Raw genomic sequence first — 21340 nt, forward strand, 5'->3', positions numbered from 1 at the left:
GCTTCCATGGCTTGCCTGGAGTTCCCCATTTTTCTTTCTTTAGTTCTTTTGACAGGCAGAGTGGACAGTGAGAGAGAGAGAGACAGAGAGAAAGGTCTTCCTTTTCCGTTGGTTCACCCCCCCAGTAGCCGCTGTGGCTGGCGCGCTGCGGCTGGTGCACTGCACTGATCCAAAGCGAGGAGCCAGGTACTTATCCTGGTCTCCCATGCGGGTGCAGGGGCCCAAGCACTTGGGCCATCCTCCAATGTCTTCCTGGGCCACAGCAGAGAGCTGGCCTGGAAGAGGGGCAACCGGGACAGAATCTGGCGCCCCGACCGGGACTAGAACCCCCGGGTGCTGGTGCTGCAGGTAGAGGATTAGCCTAGTGAGCCACAGCGCCAGCCCCCGTTTTTCAACAGTCCATTTTTCCACTTCCCTATAGCCCCATCCCATGAAGCTCCTCCCTAAATCTTGACTCCTGCCACTGTGCCAGATTTGCATCTTGGGATTCTTCTCCTATTCTCTCCATCTCAAGACCCTGCCAGAAAGTCCTGCTTACAATCATGCCAACAAGACAGGCGAAGCTGTCTTGAAACACCAGTGTTCAACCTGGAATGCGCATGCTCTCACTCACGTCCTACACCTTTCCTTCCTTTGGGATGCACAGGTGTCTGGCACACCTTGAATCTCATTTAGTCTTGGCAACTGCCCTATGAGATTTGCATTCTCATTACCTGCATTTTTAGGTAAGGATGCAGGCACACAAACGGGTGTGCCTAAGGTTATGAGACAGTACATGGAGAGGCAGAATTTGGGGCTTCCTTCTGATTGTCTGATTTCACAGGTTAAGCATGTGACAACCAATGATTAGGAGGACTGAATGAGAAAGTGCATTCTTTCATTCAGTGATACTTCTTGGACCCCCACTATATGCCAGGGAGTACTCTAAGTGCTGGGGAATAAAGAGTTGAGAGTGAAAAGACTGTGGATGGCCGGAGTGCCAGCGAATACACCGGTCCCATCTCCTGCCCTTTATTTTCTGCACACGTTTCCCCAGCTGGGGGTAGGATCAGGCCCCATGCAATCTGCACTTCTCTCAGTGCCTATGTAGAATATTATGCTGCATACGATTAAAGGAGGGGGAAGCAACCAATACTCCTTGTGCATTCCCACTGGTCCTAGATCACTGGGTATCACTGTTATATTCACAGCAGCTATTTAACCCTCATAACAGCCTTTCAACAATGTCTTCTTTCTCCCATTTACCTGGAGGAAAACCAAGTGGCCCAGGCCAGATCCTCAACCCAGGCTGCAGGACTCCCCAAACCATGTTGTTGCTGCTATGCCATCAAATGCAAAGGGCACACTTCTTTTAAAAGGGCCAGAGACTCTGCATTTTTGGCTTTGGCAATGAGTCAGCTTGTGCCATTGTATCCCAAAAGCAACCATAAACAAAAGCAAAAAGGGATGGTGTGGCTGCGAGACCAGGGGATTTTATTAACAGATACCAAAATTTGAATTTCAAATAATTTTTATGTGCCACAGAATATAATGGCCCTCTGATTTTTTTTTTCTGCAGCTGAAAACACTAAAACCATTCCTAGCTTCAAGACATAGAGGCCAGGCAGGAGTCAGATCTGGTGAGTGCCGGCCCCTGCCGGGATCAGTGAAACACTCGTTAGGAAGATCCCAAGTACACTCTGAAAAAGACTAAGCACACCAGTGTTTTCCCAGGATATTTTCCTGGCCACTCCACGCTGAGCCTGGGTGTGACGCCAAGGGCCAGGTTTTCCAGATTTCCACTTGCTTCTCTTGAGCCTGGTGCACCGTGCCGGGCACAAAATGTGTTCAGGGAGGAGAGCCACACAGGCTGCGAGAGGGGCTGTTTCTCTTCGCCCACTGCCTCTGCTGAGGTCCCTGTGCTCGGGAGCAGTCCCATGGGTTCCAGTAAAAAGGACTCAAATCCACCTGACTGCTGTGGCGAAATGTCCAATAGGCTCAAAAACGAGATCTGGCAACAGAGGGCTCAGGGGGACAAGGAGGACGGCTTAAGCATAATGGTGGCTGACAGGGGACAGCTCGCAGTAGACTGAGAGTCGGAGGCCGGTCCCTTCCTCTCGTGATGTCACTGGCATGCTAAGCTGGCTTCTGTCAGCCCTAAGGGAAAGCAGAGAAGGGGCTGGGATCCTGGCAAGCACTGCCCTGTGGGCTGGTCTGCTGGTGCTATGTCCCCGTGGGACCCCTCTTCCTGGTGGCCCAGGAGCTTACTCTACTGGGCACTTGTGCATATTTGAGGCTATCTCAGAAAGGTTGTGGGATCTTTGGAATAGCCAATTCCAGAGATTTTTAGTTCTTATTTTTGATGACTGGAGCCCTTAAGATGCATGATGAAATTGTGCTCTGCATTTTTTTTTTCCATGGAAGGGGCAGAGTGAGGACCTGGAGCTGGAAGCTGGAGCAATGTCCTTGGAAGGATTCAGCAGGAGCAGACAGCAGACTTTTAAAGGGGAAAAGAGGGGCTTGTTTAAAATAGTAAATCATCAGTAAGTCACTTCTAAACGTAAAGAAAACAAAAGTGGAGCTAAAGAATAAGTAGGTTTCCAATCGATTACTGCTGTTTTTCTTTGGAAAATTTATTTTTAAAACCTAAAATGTTTGCAGAAAATGGAATCAAAATAAGAAATTTTTTTAGGCAAAAAATACTGAGATCCAGGCACACTCACAGGGAGTCCCTTGCACCCATGAATTCAAACAACCTCAGACCAAAAATATTCAGAACACAAATGCATCTGCATAAAACATGTGCAGGCTTTGTTTTCCTTGTCGTGATTCTCGAAACAACACAGCCTAACGACTGTTTACCCAGCACTTTACATTAGGTGATATCATAACCTAGAGATGATTGAAAGTCTACTGGAACATGCGCAGAGGTTATATGCACATTCCACACCACTGTATGAAATGAACAGGAGCACCTAGGGTATCCAAGTGGAGTCCCCGACCAATGGCCTCTGCACGCCGAGGGACAGCTGCAATTGCCTACAGTTGTCTGTAGGTCAGTCTTGGCTGCAGTTTGCATCTGGGGTTATTTTTTCCACTGAAGCACAGGTGTGACATTTCCAACAGCTAATTGTAAATCTTTGCTGGATGAATGTACACTATGGAATCCGGGAGTCCAGTAAGAAGAAAGCAGGGTGCAGAGTTGGGAAAGACGCTGGCCCACCCAGGAGATGGGAGTCACCGGCCTGGGTGTACAAACTACTGATGGAAGAGTCTCACCCTGAGGCTCTGATTCAATTGGTCGGAGGTAAGCCCCGGAAGCTGTGAGTTTTAGAACCTTTCCCAGGGGACTGCAACAGGCAGCCGAGAATACAAGTTACGGTTCTAAATTTAGAGGATGGCACAGTGGTAGGAAGACAGCCCACAGCTCTCTAACCCTGCCGACTGGAGACAGGACTGGACAAAGAGACTGCTCTACCAGCCACTCCCAAGCACAGATGGCCCAAGAAAGGAAGCTGGGCTTAGCACTGGGCTCTGTCATTTCCTGGCTCTGCTAACGTCGGGGATCATTCAAGCTGGCAGGGCCTCCATCCGCTCTTCTGTAAAACGGGGGTTACATGAGCTAATGCACCCGCAGATGTGAGTCAGATCTAAGAGGTCAGAACCGTGAACTTGAGAGGCCATAGAGAAAGCAGACGCCTCTCCCCATCATGTATGTCTTCAAGGAAGCCATGTGCGGAGCAAACGCCAGGTTCCTTTACGGCGGGAAGATTCTTCCTTCTTTCCCCTGCTACTGCAAACCGAGCCACACGGGCTACACGGGCGTTCTGGGCGGTAGTTCCTCTAGGCTCTGCGGATGCTAGAGACCTGCAGGACTTACAGAGAAACCCTTGACCGAGCAACGGTCAGCAGATTGGGCACAAAGATGCTCAGGAATGGCCACCTTTGTGTCACAATGAGGCCAGGTCAGTTCACGCAGCGTGGGGATGAAACGCCAGAGTCAGGCACAGTGATCTAAGGCCAGAAACGACTCTGCCTCACTCGGCCTTCTGTCCACAGTGCCGCGCTACAGAGACCATCTGCCTAAACTCAGGAGGCTGAAGCTGGGCGCCTATTAAGTAGCTACTCTGCAAAATACTGATTCTTCTGCAGTGCACAGACTACATGCCCAGCACAGGAAACAAACAAGCAACACACACACACACACACACACACACACCCCGATTGCATTTTAAAATTGTTTACTTTAAAATATGATTTCTAGAGGTAGATGTTTGGCCTAGTGGTCAAGACGCTGGTTGGGATCCAGCATCTCATGTAGGAGTGCCTGGGTTCGAGTCTTGGCTGCACTCCTCTTCCATCTACCTGTTACCTGCACACCCTGGGAGGCAGCAGCAGATGGCTTAGGTAATTGGTTCCTGTCACTCATATAGGAGACCAGACTGGGTCCTAGGCTCCTGACAACAGCTCCTCCTCCCAGCTGTTGTGGGAATTTGGGGAGTGAACCAGCAGATGGGAGATCTTGCCTGTCTGCATTTTAAATAAATAAACACATAAATAACTTTTAAAAATAAATAAAATATTATTTATAATGATTTTAACCGATATGTCATATTTAGAACTGTCTATCAAAATGTAAAATATCCATAGAATTTCAGGGTGATATCATTTTTTTATAATGATTTATTTATTTTTTTTTAATTTTGAAAGAGCTACAGAGACAGGGAGGGAGGAAGAGAGAAAGAGAGCGAGTGAGTGTGCTTCTATCCATTGGTTCACTGCCCAGATGGCTGCAATGGCCAGGTCTGAAGGGAGGGGCCAGGAGCTTCATCTGGGTCTCCCACACAAGTGGCAGGGGTTCAAACACTTGGGCCATCGTCCACTGCTTTTCCAAAGTCATCAGCAGAAGCCAAATTTGAAGTAGAGCAGCCGGCACATGAACCGGCACCCAAATGGGATGTCGGCATTGCAGGCACTGGCTTTACCCGCTAGGCCACAGCACTGGCCCAGGTACCACTTCTGAGACTCCATTTTATCAATACTTGTATATACAAACAGACATGAATAAGGATGTTGATTTTTGGTATTGTTTATAATTGGGGAAACTTAGGAACAACTAAAATACCACTTCAGAGGAAATGAAACCAATTATGCTTTCTCTGCGGAAATACCACACAGTTCCTACCAAGTCGGAAGACACACCTTTAAGTACTAATGCGGAAAGATGCTTGATGTTTTAAGTAGAGAGCATGCAACAATTCAGGAAGAAGATGTGTGGGTGGAGAGACACAGGCAATGACGCACCAGGAAGGCGGAGGGTCAAGAACGTCCCGCAGCTTGTGAAAGGCACTGGCTTCTGTGGAGCGTGGCGGGGAGAAGGGATCCCGTAGCGGACTCTCTCAGTGGTGTGAGCTAACTGTTCCACAACTGGCTCCCCAGAAAGCAACGGAACCTTGACCACAGTGTTTGCATAAACACTCTCTCCCTGGCTTATTGCAAGCCACCTACGCCATGCCCGTGGACAGAGGTAGGCAGAGATGTGCCACAGCACTGCACCATATTTTCACCACACAGATACAGAGCTCAGGAAGTAAACTGATTGGAAGTAAAGAGTTTTGGGACTTCTGAGTATAGATTTACCTTTATTTTAAAAATTATTGGCTTAACTCTAAGTACATATGGGAGCATTTGCGTTATCATTTAATTCTGTTTTTTTTTTTTTCATAAACATTCTGAAGTACCCTCACATGATTTAATAATTGATAGTGATTCTGTTTAACAACTGGATCCCAGATTCCCTGAATATTTGGCAATAGGTTTTCACTAGCAGGTGCAAGCCCGGGTGCCAAGCACAACACTGTGTTTTTACACCGTTTGTCCTGTATAACAAATGAGAATACGGATTGTTGGTAAAATTGAAAAAGAAAAGCCCAGGGGGACGCAATGTGGTTAAGATGCCACTTGGGACACCCACAGCCCATACTGCAGTGCCTGGGTATGGATTCTGGCTCTACTCCTGATTCCAGCACCCTGGGAGGCAGCGCACCACAGCCCAAGTACTTGGGTCCCTGCCACCTACATGGGAGACCTGGAAGGAGTTCCTGGCTCCTGGCTTCAGCTTGGTTTACCTACCCCCAGCTGTTCTGAGCATTTAAGGAGCAAACCACTGGATAGGACATCTCTGTTTTTCAAATAAATAAGTAAAAATACAGATTTATTTTTTAAAGTCTAAAACTGAGAAAAAGATCCTGTTCTTCAACAGTAATTCCCAATCATAATCTAACAGATTCAGGAACACCTGACATGATCTACAACAGCACGTTAAAGCAATGGCAGCACTTTCTGAAGGGTCCATTGTGTTTCCTACATGCCTGCTGGGTGCCAGAATATGGACTTTTTATGCATGTACTGCACCCAGACACCTTACAATATCCCCACTTCTCCCCTGATGTGGGTCTTCTGGGTCTTTGGACACCGTTCCCGCCCTCTCAGCCATCAAGGCCTAGTGGGCTCCTGTCCAAGAAGGGTGAATGTCACCCACACAGTCACCAATGGCAAGATTTCCCTCTCTTTAAAGGCTAATATTCCATGGGGTGGATGTGCCAGTCATCTACTGATCGACACACGGGTTATTTCTGTATTTTGCGGTGGATAGCGCTGGGTGTGCAGATGCATCTCTGAGAGCCTCATTTCAGTACTTTTGGATACAAGAGCATACACACTCAGAAGTGGGCCTGCTGAATCATGCAGAGTGCTAGACGGCTCCGTACTGCTGGCTTTCCATAGCGGCTGCACCGTGCTACATGACAGCCAACAGAATATCAGGGTCCCATTATGCTAAGTGTGCCAATTACAGAAGGACAAACACCTCAAGATTCCGCTTATATGAGTCTCTAAAACAGGTCGACACAGATGTAGAGAACAGAAGGGTAGTTGCCAGGGACTGGATCGGGGGAGGGGGAGAATGGGAACAAGGTTCTCAATGGGGGGAGTTTCTGTCACTCAACACAAATACATTCTAGAAATCTGTCATGCGAATACTCGTCATAGTACCTAGAACAACAGCAGCACAAGGGTACGTGCTGTATGCCCCACACAGACAAGGTGGACGGCTTGTGGGGACAATGAAAGGAACTGAGAGCAAGCGGGTAGTGAGTGGCTTGGCAATTCCTGCTCAGATGCGTGGAGACCCAGCTGCTGATCACGTCCCAGGGCTCATCGGTATTTGGGTCCCCAAGGGTCACTGCTTCCATTGCAGGGAAGGTAACTGCCAAGGTCCAAACGTCTGTATGTCTATAGTATGTATGTTGCAATCTGAGCCCCTACGGTGACAGTTGTAGGAGATGAGGCGTTGGGGAGGGGATGAGGTCAGCCCTCGTGAATGGGATGCAAGCTCTTACAGAAAAGACTCCATGGAGCTCATCCCTTGCCACCATCCAGCTTGTGAGGACACAGTGAGAACATGCCACCCGTGCACAAGGAGGCAGGTCCTCCCCAAGTGCCGAGTCAACATGATCTTGCACCCTCCAGCCTCCAGAATCCTGAGAAACGAGTTATCTGTTGTTGATAAACTACGCAGCATGTGGTATTTCATTTTAGCTACCCAATTGGACTAAGACAGCGCTATCACTCTCAGCTCACAGGAGAGGCCACTGGGGCTTGGAGGACCTCAAGGTTGAGACGCACAAGCGGTCTGGGCCAAGCCAGGAGGTGCACCCAGCACCCTGCGTGGCATTCTCCTGCCAAGTGCAGGCGGGGCCCAGCTTAGTCGGAAGAGTTGTGCCTTTGTGGTCATTTTGCTTTGTCTTCCTTCTATTCAGCATCCAGCACCCTGGGACTTAGCAGAGACAGGGGAAGCCATGAGGCTTTGTTGTTAGCATCGCTGATAGGGGAAACACTTCAGGAGAAAAGATCTCTTCTGTAAGAGCAGACTCCTTGCACTTCAGGTCAGATTCTGGAAGCCTTACACTAGAAACATGCTCTCTCCCACGAGGCCAGGCCTCGGGGAGGGAGGAAGCAGTGATGGAGTAATTCTGCAGCATGGTGGTTTCTGTTGTCGGGGAGGAGCAGTGGAACTCTTGCCATTGTTTCAGGATGCAGCTGGAAACTCTTCAGTGCTTTGGTTGAACGAGAGGACTCTCCCGTACCAAGTCTGAAAGGACTGATAGGCTGCCTGGCCAGGGTACTTCAGAGAGCCGGTGAGGCTGAAGGGAACAGGTGCATTAACTGCCTGGGCTGGTGGATAGGTGCTCTGCAGGGTGTCTGAGCAGCCTGCAGCCACAGCCTTGAGAAATAAAGACTTGGCTCAGGGACAAGATATAAATGGAAGCCATAACAAGGGAAGAGGATGGAGGTGGCTTCTCTCCAGGGCTAGGAAGAAAGCGGCATTGTTTCAAAAGCTCCCAGGGCTGGATAAGGCTGAGATTTCAGACCTCAGAGCTGTCTAGCTTGCAGTCTCAGGTGCCGGGCAAGCACCTCCGACGGGCATGAGCCTCGAACACCACTGAGGGCTCGCTGTCTGCCAGGCACACGGTCTTTCCTGCAACCCCGTGGACCTGTACGGGTACTTCCTCCTGGCTGGTGAACTAAGTCAGCCCCACCCTCCACAACCACAAAATGATCCAGGGATTTGCTCAAAAGCCATTCCATGAGTCATGGAGAGGGGCCAGAGCCTGGGCTCTTCACAGCTCCCCACCTGCTGGGCACACACTGTACAAATTACACCTTTGACTCAACTGCGTGCTGGTCCCTGGCCACGCCACGTACTGAGCCGGGGGTTTGCTGCTACTCTGGTGGCCTGGAAAATACACTCCATCTTCACCACCAGCAGTCCCACTTGCTCAGAACCTGTCCTCTTTTGAAAATATTTATTTATTTATTGAGATAAAGGCATTGGGTGGGAAGGAAGTGGATGGGAGACAGGAAGCCAGAGAGAGAGAGAGAGAGACAGACAGACAGACAGACACACAGCTCACCTGTTCATTCTCCTAATGCCTAAAGGCTCTCAGCTAGGACTCAAAGTAGGTTCCAGAGACTCAGTCCAGGTCTCTCAGGTGGGTGCTAGGAACCTATTGGTTGTCTCCCAGGGTCTGTGTGAGCAGGAGGGCTCTGCAGTCAGGAGCAGGCGGGTATCGGACCCAGGCACTGATTTGCAAAGCGGGCATCTTAATCAGTATCTGAACCACTAGGCCGAATGCCCATTCCTCTGGAACCCTTTCCAGCCTACTCACAGCGGTGTCCACCCCAACTCCTGGAAATGTGTACCTTCCCCTCCACCCCAGCACAGGCCCCGCTGAGGCTCGCTGTCCATCTCCTGATCTTTAATTCGACAGTGGGCAACCTTTGTGGAGGGCGGGGGTGGGGCAGAGCGGAGAAGGGCAGTGAACAGCAGTGCAAATGGAACTTCACATTTTCATAAGATTTTATTGCTTTATTTGAATGGCAGAGTTACAGAGAGAGAGAAGGAAAGATAGAGAGAGAGAAGGAAAGATAGAGAGAGATCTTCCATCTGTTGGTTCACTCTCCAAATGGTTGCAATAGCCAGGGCTGAGACAGGCCAAATCCAGGAGCCAGGTGCTTCCTCTGGGTCTCCCACATGGGTGCAGGGGCCCAAGCACTTGGGTCATCCTCTGCTGCTCTCCCAGGCACATTGGCAGGGAGCTAGACTGGAAGTACAGCAGCATCCCATAAGGGATGTCAGCACTACAGATGGAGGCTAAACCCGCTACGCCCCGATGCTGGCCCCTTCTCTTTATTTTTAATTTCTAGTCCTAGTGCAGGGTACATTGCATATATTCAGTCCCTGCTGGGCTCCTGCCTACTATATGAGCACACTATAGGACTGGGCACATCGAATGTTTCCCATAGCAAGTGTCCCAAGCCCTTCTGCATTGTCAGTCACCAGCAGGCCTCTCCCCTTTAGAGAAGAACGCAGGAATGAAGGAGACTGGAATTCACTGATTTGTTCAGCACACACTGACTGAGCGGGTTCCACGTCCTGCTCAGGGACATAGAAGTAAACAAAAGAAGAGCCTGGCACTCATGGAGCTTACACTCCGTTGCAGAAAGACAGCTTCTTAGGGTTTCCCACTGCTGCCACAACCAACCGTCTAAGCAGCACCAAGGTGCACACATGGATTCTTTCACAGTTATGTAGAAGGGTCAGCAAACTTGGGTCCTCTGCTTAGAGCTGTCCGTCATCCTGGGCTCTCATCTGGAGGCTCCGGGCAGAAGAGCTTACTTCTGAGCACATTCGGGTTGCTAGTGGAATTCAGTTCTGGGAGGGGGTAGGACTGGAGTCCCTGCGTCCTTTCTGGGTCAGCTGGGAGCCCGTCTCGGCAACCCCAGGCCACCTGTGATGCTATGCCCTGTTACTCCTCCTACTTTCAAAGCAGCTGTGGCAGGGTGAGTCCTGCTCATTCTAAGCATTTCTGACTTCCCCTTCACTGTGGTTTGCACTGGATCTGGCTCCCAAAAGCATGCAGACTGTTTAAACCCTGGTCACACGATAATGGCACCAGGAGAGTGGAGATGTAGGATGTTTAGGAGGTGGGTCAAGAAGGAAGTCCTTGGCAGGCGCCATGGCTCAGTAGGCTAATATCCTCTGCCTGCGGCTCGAGCACCCTGGGTTCTAGTCCCGATTGGGGCGCCGGATTCTGTCCTGGTTGCTCCTCTTCCAGTCCAGCTCTCTGCTGTGGCCCGGGAAGGCAGTGGAGGATGGCCCAGGTGCTTGAGCCCTGCACCCGCATGGGAGACCAGGAGGAAGCACCTGGCTCCTGGCTTCGGATCAGCGCAGTGCACCGGCCGTAGCGGCCATTTGGGGGGTGAACCAACAGAAGGAAGACCTTTCTCTCTGTCTCTCTCTCTCACTGTCTAACTCTACCTGTAAAAAAAAAAAAGAGGGAAGTCCTTAGGCATTGTGGGTGCATCCCTGAAAGGCAGTTCTGGCTCCAAGGTTGGTTATAAAAGCCTGAGAGGGGCTCTGTCATTCTCTCTCTGCTTCCCAGCTTGCCATGAGCTTCTTCCTCTGCACATCAGAGGCCAAACCGATGGTGCTGCTGGATCTTGGCCTTGAACCTCTAGCGCTGAGATGCAAAATATAACACCTTCCATCCTAAACAGCATGTCTCAGTACTCAGCAATGAGAAGCTAACTAATACACCCTTTACCTCATTCTTCTGCATCCAGCTGGGGCAGTTCTCTGCTCTCAAGGGCTTCTATGATTTGACCGGGGCAACTGGAAAATCCAGGATTTGGAGGTCTGTAAGTGCGGCTGCAGTCTTGTCTGTGTAAAGCATCTCCATGTCTCCCAGCACTTACAGCAAGGACTTTTGTGGGGAGGCTAGGGGGCTGTCGGCCCACCATGGGCAGCTAGCTGTCCATCAGAAGCAGAATTCACATCTTTGATGGAAAATGCAAAGAAGTCAAATATGGATAAGTCTGAGTCAGGAGCTGGAGAGCACTGCTTTGGACACGATGGTTAGAGAGGCCCCCGGCATCAGAGGAAGTAGCAGATGGGCCAGGGAGCAGCTGACGGAGGAGCGGTCCAGGCAAAGTGCTTAGGTCCCCGGGGCAGGGATACGCCTGGGTTAACAGTCAGAAGGCCAGTGGGGCCTAACAGGAGAGCGGCCAGGAACCCAGAGAGCTGGCCAGCGCCAGTCCGGGCAGGTTTGCTTCCTCACAGCCTAGGATTTGACATTATTCCCCCTGGCTAGTGGTGATCTTTAGGAATGCTGGGGCTAAGGCAGGACAGCAAGAGTGTGTGTGCGGCTCCAAAGTGATTCAAATGTACCAGAGTTCACCGGGCGTGAAGGGCAGGGGGACAGGGCTGAGTCTGAGCCCCTGGAGAATATGACCAGATGTGGCCAGGGAGGGAAGTGTGCAGAGTCTGCTGTGTACGGACCGGTGCCAGGAGGGGATAACTGTCTAGGGCTTGGGCAAGGCTTGCTTGGTGTCTCACTCCAGGCCTGTGCACTTGGCGTTCTCTCTGTCTGGGCTGTTTGCACCATAGCCCGCGGCATGGCTGCAGCTTCCTTTCCTTCAAGTCTTTGGTTCAAATATCCTATCTTTTCAGAGCCACCTCCTACTCCCAATGAAATGGCCTTGACCAGAAGAATTGAATGCCCGCAGAACATCATTTCATGCCAAGGTTTCCCAGCCCAGGCACTAGTGACATTTGGCCTGGATAGGGATTGTGTTGGGGTCTGCAGGATGGCTAACAGCATTGCCTGTAGAATCGTCCCAGTTGTAATGAGCAGAGATATCTCTGGATATTGCCAAAGTCCCTCGCACAGTAAAATTTCCCACCTGACTCCCACAAGAACCACTGCTGTATGCGGTCTGAAACAGTTACCATCTTCCAAAATCAGCAACCAAAAAAAAAAAAAAAAAAACAAAACAAACAAACAAAAAAACCAAAAACCCACTAACTCAACAACTATTGTCAGGCATGATTCTAAGCACAGGAGGGAAAGCAAAGGAAAAAAGTAAAGAATTCTCATGGGAAGAGACAGAACCATAAGCTGAAAACGAGCAAAACGACAGCAGGTCAGATGGAGGCGAGAAAGGTCAGAGCAGCGAAGCCGTTGTTTGGAGGAGAAGGGGCTCAGTGTCTGAAGCAGGCGTGCCCCAGAACAGGCAGCGAGGAGGCCGTGGTGTGACTGCTAGGGCAAATCTGCCTCCTGGAGAATGACAGGTAATGGCTGCTATCTTTACCAGGCATCTGCTATGCACCAAACTGCATCCAATTACCTCGCTCACTTTTCACGACAGTCCTTTGTGCGGTGGGTACTATAACCATCCCACCTCACATATGGCTAAACTGAGACCCAGACACTAAGCCAGTGCAGGAATTCCTGGGCAGCGCAGGGGTGGGGGGATCTCCGAAGAGAAGTCCAGGCTGTACTGTTCACTTCCTTTCACCCAGGTACCTAAGGGGTTACAGGGCAGAGACAGAAGTAGGTTTGTTCCGTGTGAACCCAGAAGGCAACAAGGAAGATTCCGGTTCAAGACTGGAAGTGGACAAGCTTTGGGCAAGGTCACTGAACTTAGATAAAGGTTGAGAGGAGAGAAGGAGCCACACGGCAATTCTGCTGAGCAGGCTTTCAGCTGGCTGACAGCCCCTGTGCACGGGGAGCAGCGGTTCTTCACGGACGTAAACCTCAAGTAAGATCTGAGCACATTTTGGCTGTGCACCTGCGTCGCCTGTTGAATGTGCTGTGACTTGGACTCATGATGGGCTCAAAGGGGCCATCACCACGTCACCACTTCCTAGCACAAGGAAGAATGCACCTGCATCCCACGTGGGTCCCACTGGACACTTGCATTCAGAAGTATATATAATTTACCAATGGAGCCTGAAGCTAATATTAAAGAAATAATTATTATTTAATTCATTCTTATTTCTTTGAGAGATGGAGATAGAGAGTTTCCATGTGCCCTGGTTCACTCTCCCCACATGCCCACAATAGCTGAGTCTGACGCCAGGAGCAGGAAACTCAAGCCAGGTCCCCTGTCTGCACTTGAACCACCACTTGCTGCCTCCCAGGGTGTGCACTGCCAGGAATCTGGAACTGGGTGTGGAGCTGGGATGCAAACCTAGGCACTCTGGCATGCAGGCGTCCTAAATAGCATTTTAACCACCGTGCCAAGTGCCTACTCTGGAACTTTTTAAAAGTAGATTTTTGCATAGTTTTACCAGACGTGGAGCTTGGACTAGCAGGCAAGGGAAGACAGCAGTCCCTGTTATCTGATAGTTTAACAAGAGCTGATCGGTACTTTGACAAAAAACTCTTCCAGAGGGCAAATCCCGCTCATGGAATCTGGACTGCCAGTACCACGTGAGTGCCATGTGCATCTGTTACAGTGAAGACGGTTCCAGTCATCGACGCACCTGCTCACTCCAGCAGGCTGTCAACTACTGTGCAGCCCGAGCAGCCATGCAGTGAAGCAAATAGTATTTTACAATAAATTAATTTCCTTTTGCTCCTATCTTATATTGCATCCAAGGTGCTATATTTCTTTGTTTATTTGCAGATAGTATAAAATGGGTAATCCTTGAATTTTGCTCCAGGATTCTACAAGAGGCATTCAAAATAATTTTTTTTTACAAAAATAGGGCAAGGGTATTGGCTGAATGAACAGAAGCCATTTTCACTATTTATGTGGGTGATCATAAATTGAGAACTGAAATAAAGCCTAATAAAATGGTACAAAAAATTGGCCTAAATCAGATAAAACTCACTGAAGGTAAACATAACATTTATACTTTAGGTTCGATAAATCTACAATGGAAGTACAGAATGGGGGACTGTTCAGCTGAACAGTCATGCATTGAGTATTTCAGTTGAACTCAAGTTCAATTTGAGCTTGAAGTGCAATGTGGCCGTAAAAGATGTAATAGGAGGCGGGCGGCAGAACCACATGGGGGAATGTGTTTACAATGGCAGTTACCCAGCCGCTCACCTCCAGTTTCAGATTCCCCTCCCTGGGTCAGGGCCGGGAGAGTGACATTTTAAACAGGCATTTTCAGTGACTCGGGACAGCGGGTTAAGTGTCCAGCTGAAGGACTCAACTGCTGCTGGCTTGATAACGGCCAGGACAGATCACTCAGGTGAGGGGATTTCCTCCAAAGACAGAAACTGGAGCTTTCTAGAAAGGTCTAGAAGCCATCTCACACAGCTTTCTACACAGGGACAGAAAGTTTTAGATGGGTGGGTGGTGGGTGACAGATGTGCAACGACACACAGTGTGCTGGTTAAGAAAGCACACCAGTATCATGTCCACTAGGGACCAAAATTCCTAATTCTGAAATCCTAACTCCTTAAGAGGTGGTAGCAGGAGCTGGGGCTGTGGCAGGTAGGTAAGCCATGTGGCTGGAATCTTCATGAATGGGATGAGTGTCCTTATAAACAGACACAGAGGCTAGCTCCCTTTTTGACCTCCACCATGTGATGATACAAGATAAGCCATCCACCTGCACACAACGAAGCAGGCCCTCCCCACAGACCTGAATGGCAGCCCCTTGATCTCAGACCCCCCAGACTCTAGGACTGAGTGATAAACATTTGCTGCTAAGCCTCCCACTCTGTGGCCTGTCTGTTACAACAGCAGCTATGTCCCTACTGTGGAAAGATGAATGAGAATTGCCGCATGAAACAGAGTAGACGTTTCTGTTGAGCGTAATGTCAGGCAGCTGTTCCTCCAGTGGAAAACACCTTTCAATAGGGTCATTCTACACATTCCATGGAAGCACTCCTGGGCTAAGAGCATCACCCCTGTCCTCAGAGTTAGGCTGGGGCAGTTTTCTCAAATGTGTTTCCTTAGCTCTAGATCAAACGCAAATGGCAAAGTCTTCCACTCTGTTCACTTCTATACTTCATGCAATCTAACACGCCAACATGCAACGGGAAGCTCCAAGGGAAGTCGATCCAGCAGGACTTCTTCATCTCACCTGTTCACAGTTTCTAAACACAGGTTGACACCTCTTGCCACATCTTCTGGAGTCAGTCTAGAAAATGCTGGCCCACGGTTATTACTGCAAGGCTGACATTCAACTCTGAATCTCATCCAGGCTAGAGGCTCAAGCTAAATTTATTTGTGGATACACAGACCCTCCTCTACTACACTGTAACCTTTTTGAAGAAAGATTCCTGACATGCATTTAAAAAGAAAAATCTCCTTCTACCAACCTGGCCAGAAGACTACCTATATAGTAACATGTACTGAATGAATATGAACTGTATGAATGAACCACATTTAAATCCAGCTTCTCTGGATGCGATTATTACTGAGAGAAACCAGCCAATCAAATAGGACGGAGTCTTCAAAGAGTTTGTGGGAATGTGTATTATGAAAAAACGATGCGAGGGATTTGAAATGTTATTTTGTACTAAAATAAACTTATCTTTCAATCCATGTTCCCATGAACTTGGGGAGTCCCCAGGTATTCCTGCAGAGCAGGGGAAGATCCTAACTTCATGGGGGAGATCTCAGCCGCAGAGGAATGAAGGAACTGGCCTAGAGTCGGGGAACACTGGGGGCCAGAGGCAGAGGTGTCAGCCTGCACCCCGTTTCTGCTACTCCCCCTAACGCGATCTGTGCAACATTCCTTTGGCAAACGGTCAAGTGTTCGCCTTCCCTTTGAGCTCCTGCCAGAGCATTCACAGCGTCCGATTTCACTGACCGCTTCTTCACGGCCCAGAGTTTGCTCCAACTCCAGAGGTGAGGCAGTCCTTGAGTGCTGTGATTTTGTTGTCCAGCAGATGAGGGTTCCTGGTCTCCATCTGCCTGTCCTGGCCTCACTGGAGGACTGAGAAGGGCACAATTGGTTTTATTTTTAAATTGTTTTTAAAAGTACATCCTCCAGCTAAGGCCATGCCCTTCATCTTGGGGAGGACCCATCTGCTTGCTGGGTAAACTCTGGGGTCCCAGGCTAACAGGTGTATCTGTCATGTGCTGGCTCCTTTCCGCTGGTTGCCTCCCTCACCTCTGTATCCAGCCTCTTGCTATTTTGGTCTTCCTTCCCTGTTTCTTCTTGGCTGGTGTTTGTTTTTAAGATATTCACCCATCAGCTTACAAGCCCAAGTGACATGAATCTTAATGAGCCTGTCAAAATCTTGGTTTTTGATTTTTTAAAAAAATAAGTCCCACTGACAGCTGAATGCTGGGTGAATGACAGCTTCTTGCACTGAGGACCTGGCGGGTGGACCGAGGGGTCGGAACCACCTCTCTGCAAAGATGTGGGAGGTGTCCTTCATTCCACCTGAACAGCTGCGGGCAGGGGCTTTGTGCTGGGGCTCGTCTGGCTACCTGCAGCTGCTGAGACTCCTTCGCTGCATTAAATGGAATTAAGCTGTAAACAGCTCCAGTGAGGGGGCGGGGAGGCGATAAGTGGGCCTTGGTAGAAGATCTTCCCCAGTCTTTTAGGGTTCTCTGGGCTTTGCAAAAACAGACCGGGAAAAACAAATAGAGAGGAAGAAGAACGTGGCTGGCCCTTTTAGGGGAATGTCCACCTTAGAAGGTAATTCTAGGATTAAGGAAGATCATATGCACGATCGTGCACCGTTATCACGCGATGGTGGCCAGCAGGATGCGTGGTGCACAGGAAGTGCTTAGTGACGGCAGCTGCGTTTGATCCCTGTGGCTGGGTCTCAATGACTTGGAAGCAGTTCCTCAGGCAGTAGCCAAGACAGATGAAAACGACAACCAGCTTACTAAAGTGCCTTGGTCTGCTGGGCACGTGCAGCTCCACCGCCACACTGGAGCCTCACGGGGGACCGAGGGTAGGGTTACCATCCTCAGTTTACAGAGCAGCCTGGAGCTCAGTGGGCTGGAGAGAGCTTTGCAAATAGCATAGATGTTACAAGCAACAAAGTCAGGTGAAGGCAGATCTTCCCACTCAAACATTGCATGCTTTCTCTTGGGGTGGCGGCGGTGGTGGTGGAGTTCAAAATAAAATAGTGAGAAAGCCGATAGGGGAACCAAAGTCATTTTTTCCTACAATAATATGAAAAGCTAACTTTTTCCCAGAAAGTGGAGAGGGATGAGAAAAACTATTAGGTGGCTGTCTTATGTATGGTGAAAAGTGCAAAACTTCCTGGTTCTTTCCAACCCGACAGCTTAGGACACCTGGACAAGCCCTTGTCAATCACATGACCACCACTATTACAACAGGTGGCTCTCATTCCCTCATCCGGTGAGTGGCAGGAAAACGCAAGAGGACCAAGACGAAGATTTACTGCATACAAGTATCCTGCCAGACACAACGCTAGGCGTAGGCAGCCGCTAATTCTCACACACCAGGTTCTGTTGTTATCCTGTTTTACAAGGCAGGGAACTAGGGTTCAAGGAGAAACTACATGGCCGGAATGCAGTTCTGACCCCAGCCTCAGGCTGAAGGCTCAAAAGGGGTGGCCCCTTGTGGCTGGGATTTGGGGCTGTGGGTTCCATCCAGTGCAGTCTTCAATTTCCACAAGAATCCATGTGTGTGGATGACTCATCCACTGATGTGTGGCACAGTCCTTGGTCTTCAAATAACAAATCCCCGCTGTGAATGCCCAAACCTTGCAATGTCGCATAAATCCTTGGAAAATGATTACTCGGTGTCTCTGGTTTATTTAAGCGGACATACCACTTCTAACAGGGTTTCCCCGATATGTGCATTTTCATACCAGCGAAGGCAGGGCCGGGGGTGGGGGGCCTCTCTGCCTTGGCACACCAAGGAAGGACAGGAGCTGGTTTAGACACTTGGGAGTCCCCTGACCCAATACTGGGTAGCAAACAGGGAAGGGAGGGAAGAGAGATGTGCCAAGTTGTCATCATAAATCCACCAGCACACTATGTTTTTCTTGTCCCTGCAAAGCCAGATTGATCGCCATTACATGCCGCGATGGTAGCCGTGACCCTGATGCGCCCTCCTTGAGCGATGCAGTCTGTCTGGATGTGACACTGTCTATTGTTGTATGTTGTGGCAGGCAGATGGGAAACGCACACACCGGGATTTATCTGAGACGTCCTTCCTGCCACCCAACAAAGGCGTCTCCAGCCCTACTGAGCCCTAAATGCCCAGAGACCAACACAGAGCAATTCTCTCTTCCCGAAGGAAAGCACGCAGAGCCCTCTCGTTGGTCTCTGTGGGTTCACAGAAGGACCCGGGACGCCTCCCTGGGGGAGCATGCTGGGATGAGGAGGAGTGCCTTGTTTTATCAGGGGAGGCCCCCAGGCGTTGGGCACCTGCCACCTCCTAGAGGCCTCTTGTAGGGCACCGTCCTAGGCCCTCCAAGGTCAGACTCTCCAAGGGCAGAGCCCATGTCCTCTATTTTTAAAAAAGTGTTTGATCCTGAAGCCATAAGAGTTCAAGCAAGGAAGGTTTGCAGCCTTCAACTCCCTAAGCCTCAGTTTCTTCTATAAAACCGAGATAAGCATAGCACCTGCCTCACGGGTTTAACGTGAGGATCAGATGAGATTAACACCTAGGATGCAGCTGGCACCACGCCTGGGTAAGACTCAGCTGGAATACAGAGGCACTGGCTCACACAGTATGGAAATGCAAAAATACTTCCCTACCTGCTAATATAGAGTTGCTGTACCATGCCCCTGGCCTCTCCTCCCCATCCCAGCACCTCCCCCGACTCCGCCTCGGCTGCTCAGACTTTCCTACCATCCAGCAACCAAACGGTTACTGCCCCTCCAGGGCAGGCTTTACCAAGCTCAGCTTCAGGTGGCACCATCCCCAGACACTTTGCTCCAACCAAGCAGATGTACAGGCCCTTGATATGGGGTCCCAGGGCTTTTTGGCCTGACCCACCCACCCCACTGCTCCCTGAGTCCCCAGTTCTCATCGTGACAAAGATCATGAGCAGGTGTCCTTCGAGAACAGGGCTCTGAGGCCGTGGCCAGGAGGGTCGGGGCGGGGTGGGGAGGGGGCGGTGGAAGGCTCCAGGGGCATTTAAAGGCCAGAGCTGAGCCTTAGGAGTGGGGCCTGCTGCGGTTTCAGCCCTGACACACCCCACAAGGTGTAAACCTGTGAGGAGGATAATGAGACGTGAGCCACTGAGAGGGGCCACACCACCCTCCTCGAGGGGTGACACCAAGGACCCGTTCTCCACCGAGACCCACCCAAGACCACCCACGCTGCGGTTTAACTTGTGATTAGAGTATCCTGATCAAATGGGAAGTCAGACTAGTTTGCAGCCACGTGCACAGGGAGCCCGAGGGGATGCAGCTCCCAGATGTCAATCACAAACAGCACTCATGTGCACCAAGGCCACCTCACCAGTCCACGGCTCTCGTACCTGAGGGATAAAAAGCCCCAAACCAGGAGAAAGAGTGCCACGTGCTCTCGACTGGTCTGTTCCTCCCTTGGAGGACGTACTTTAATAAACTTGCCTCCACTCTCCCCCTACTTTGGTCTCTCTGGACTGTAATTCATTACTCTGTCGGTGTGAAAAAGAATTGAAGCAAGCCAGCTGCCGCTGGTGCCACACGGAGTAAGCATTCAATAGACGGTTGCTGAAGAACAGGCGAATGAGACCAGTCACGGAGGAGCAGCAGGTCTGGGGTTGGTAGCAGGGTGGAGTGATGGGCTTGATCCACACCCACGGGGTCTGAAGGCAGTGGTACCCCGACGTGCCCATCGCCACGTCCTTCCTGCCTTTTCTGTTGCCGGGCATGTGGGAGGCTGTCCTTGGACCAGCCCTGGCCACACAACAAACACATGGGGCATGCAACTGAGTCACTTCTAAATGGGGACTTGTAGGAGAGGACTCGGCCTCTGCTACTTTCCCACCCAGCACTGGAAGGGAGCCGCCAGGTGAATCCTGAATACCTACAGTGGGCACGGATCCCCGGAGACTGCAAATGCATGAGGCCAAGGATGCAGAAAAAGACACTGCCTTTGTGTAAGAAACTGACCTGCTGGGGTTCTTTGTTATGGCAGAATGATCTCCAGCCCACAAGCATCACGTGGGCCAAGATGTCCAGTAGGACGTGGGCCTCAAGGTCAGGAGAGGGGCTTTCTGGGGGATATTGACAAAGACAGTCAAGGCACACTGGCTACTTTGCCTGTCTGTAGCGATGGCTTTAAAATAAAAAAAGGACTGGAAGCTCAGCTGCCCATGTGCCATCCACTGCCCAGTGCAGGCAGCCAGGCGACCTCTTCCTGTGCCCCCAACGCCAAAGTAATAATAATAATAATAGGATCTGACAATACAGAGTGGAATGACAAAATTCCAGTATGTCCTGATGGGTCTGACACAGGTCACTGTGGCAGCCATTTGGAAGCTACAAATTTCAAATTCTAATTGGGTTATATTAGAAATACATGCTTTAATTAAAAAAAAAAAAGAAAAGAAACTCCGCCCAGACAGCCTGGGTAGAGGGATGGAAGGTTTACCTGTGTTGTAGCCCCTGCCAAGGGCTGGCCACGGACGGTGATTTTTCCACAGGTTTCCAAGGTACCAGTCGCTCTGGTTCTCTACCAAGCCCAGGGCCTGCTGACCTGCAACATACAGAGAATGCAAACGGTGTCAACATGACAGCAAGCCACCTGGAGCAGCAGGCAATGTACACCGGATACGGTAACGGCAAAGCACGGTCCCAACAATGGCATCCACTTACTTCACTTGCATCCACCTCTGGCACTGGCAGCCCTGACCCAAGGATGTAACTTACACTAACACAGTTAATTCTCACCATTAAGCTGCCATATTTTTTTTTAAAAAAAGATTTATTTATTTATTTGAAAGTTATGGAGAGAAAGGGAGGGAGGAAGATTGGGAGAGGGGAGAGAGAGAGAGAAAGATCAATCTTCCATATGCTGGTTTACTCCCCAGACAGTCCCAACGTCTGGGACTGGGCAGGA

General features: G+C 50.1%; 1 protein-coding gene across 5 annotated transcripts in view; it reads right to left on the reverse strand.

Moving 5' to 3' along the window:
* Window positions 1-21340, reverse strand: part of LARGE1 (LARGE xylosyl- and glucuronyltransferase 1) — a 565741-nt gene that overhangs the window by 102479 nt on the left and 441922 nt on the right. For all 5 annotated transcript variants that reach the window (XM_051846591.2, XM_051846590.2, XM_051846588.2 and 2 more), the window contains one exon: window positions 20873-20977. In XM_051846591.2, coding sequence (XP_051702551.1) covers window positions 20873-20977 — 105 coding nt within the window. The remainder of the gene's footprint in view (window positions 1-20872; window positions 20978-21340) is intronic.

The sequence above is a fragment of the Oryctolagus cuniculus genome, chromosome 11 (assembly GCF_964237555.1).
Source record: "Oryctolagus cuniculus chromosome 11, mOryCun1.1, whole genome shotgun sequence".
NCBI lineage: Eukaryota > Metazoa > Chordata > Mammalia > Lagomorpha > Leporidae > Oryctolagus > Oryctolagus cuniculus.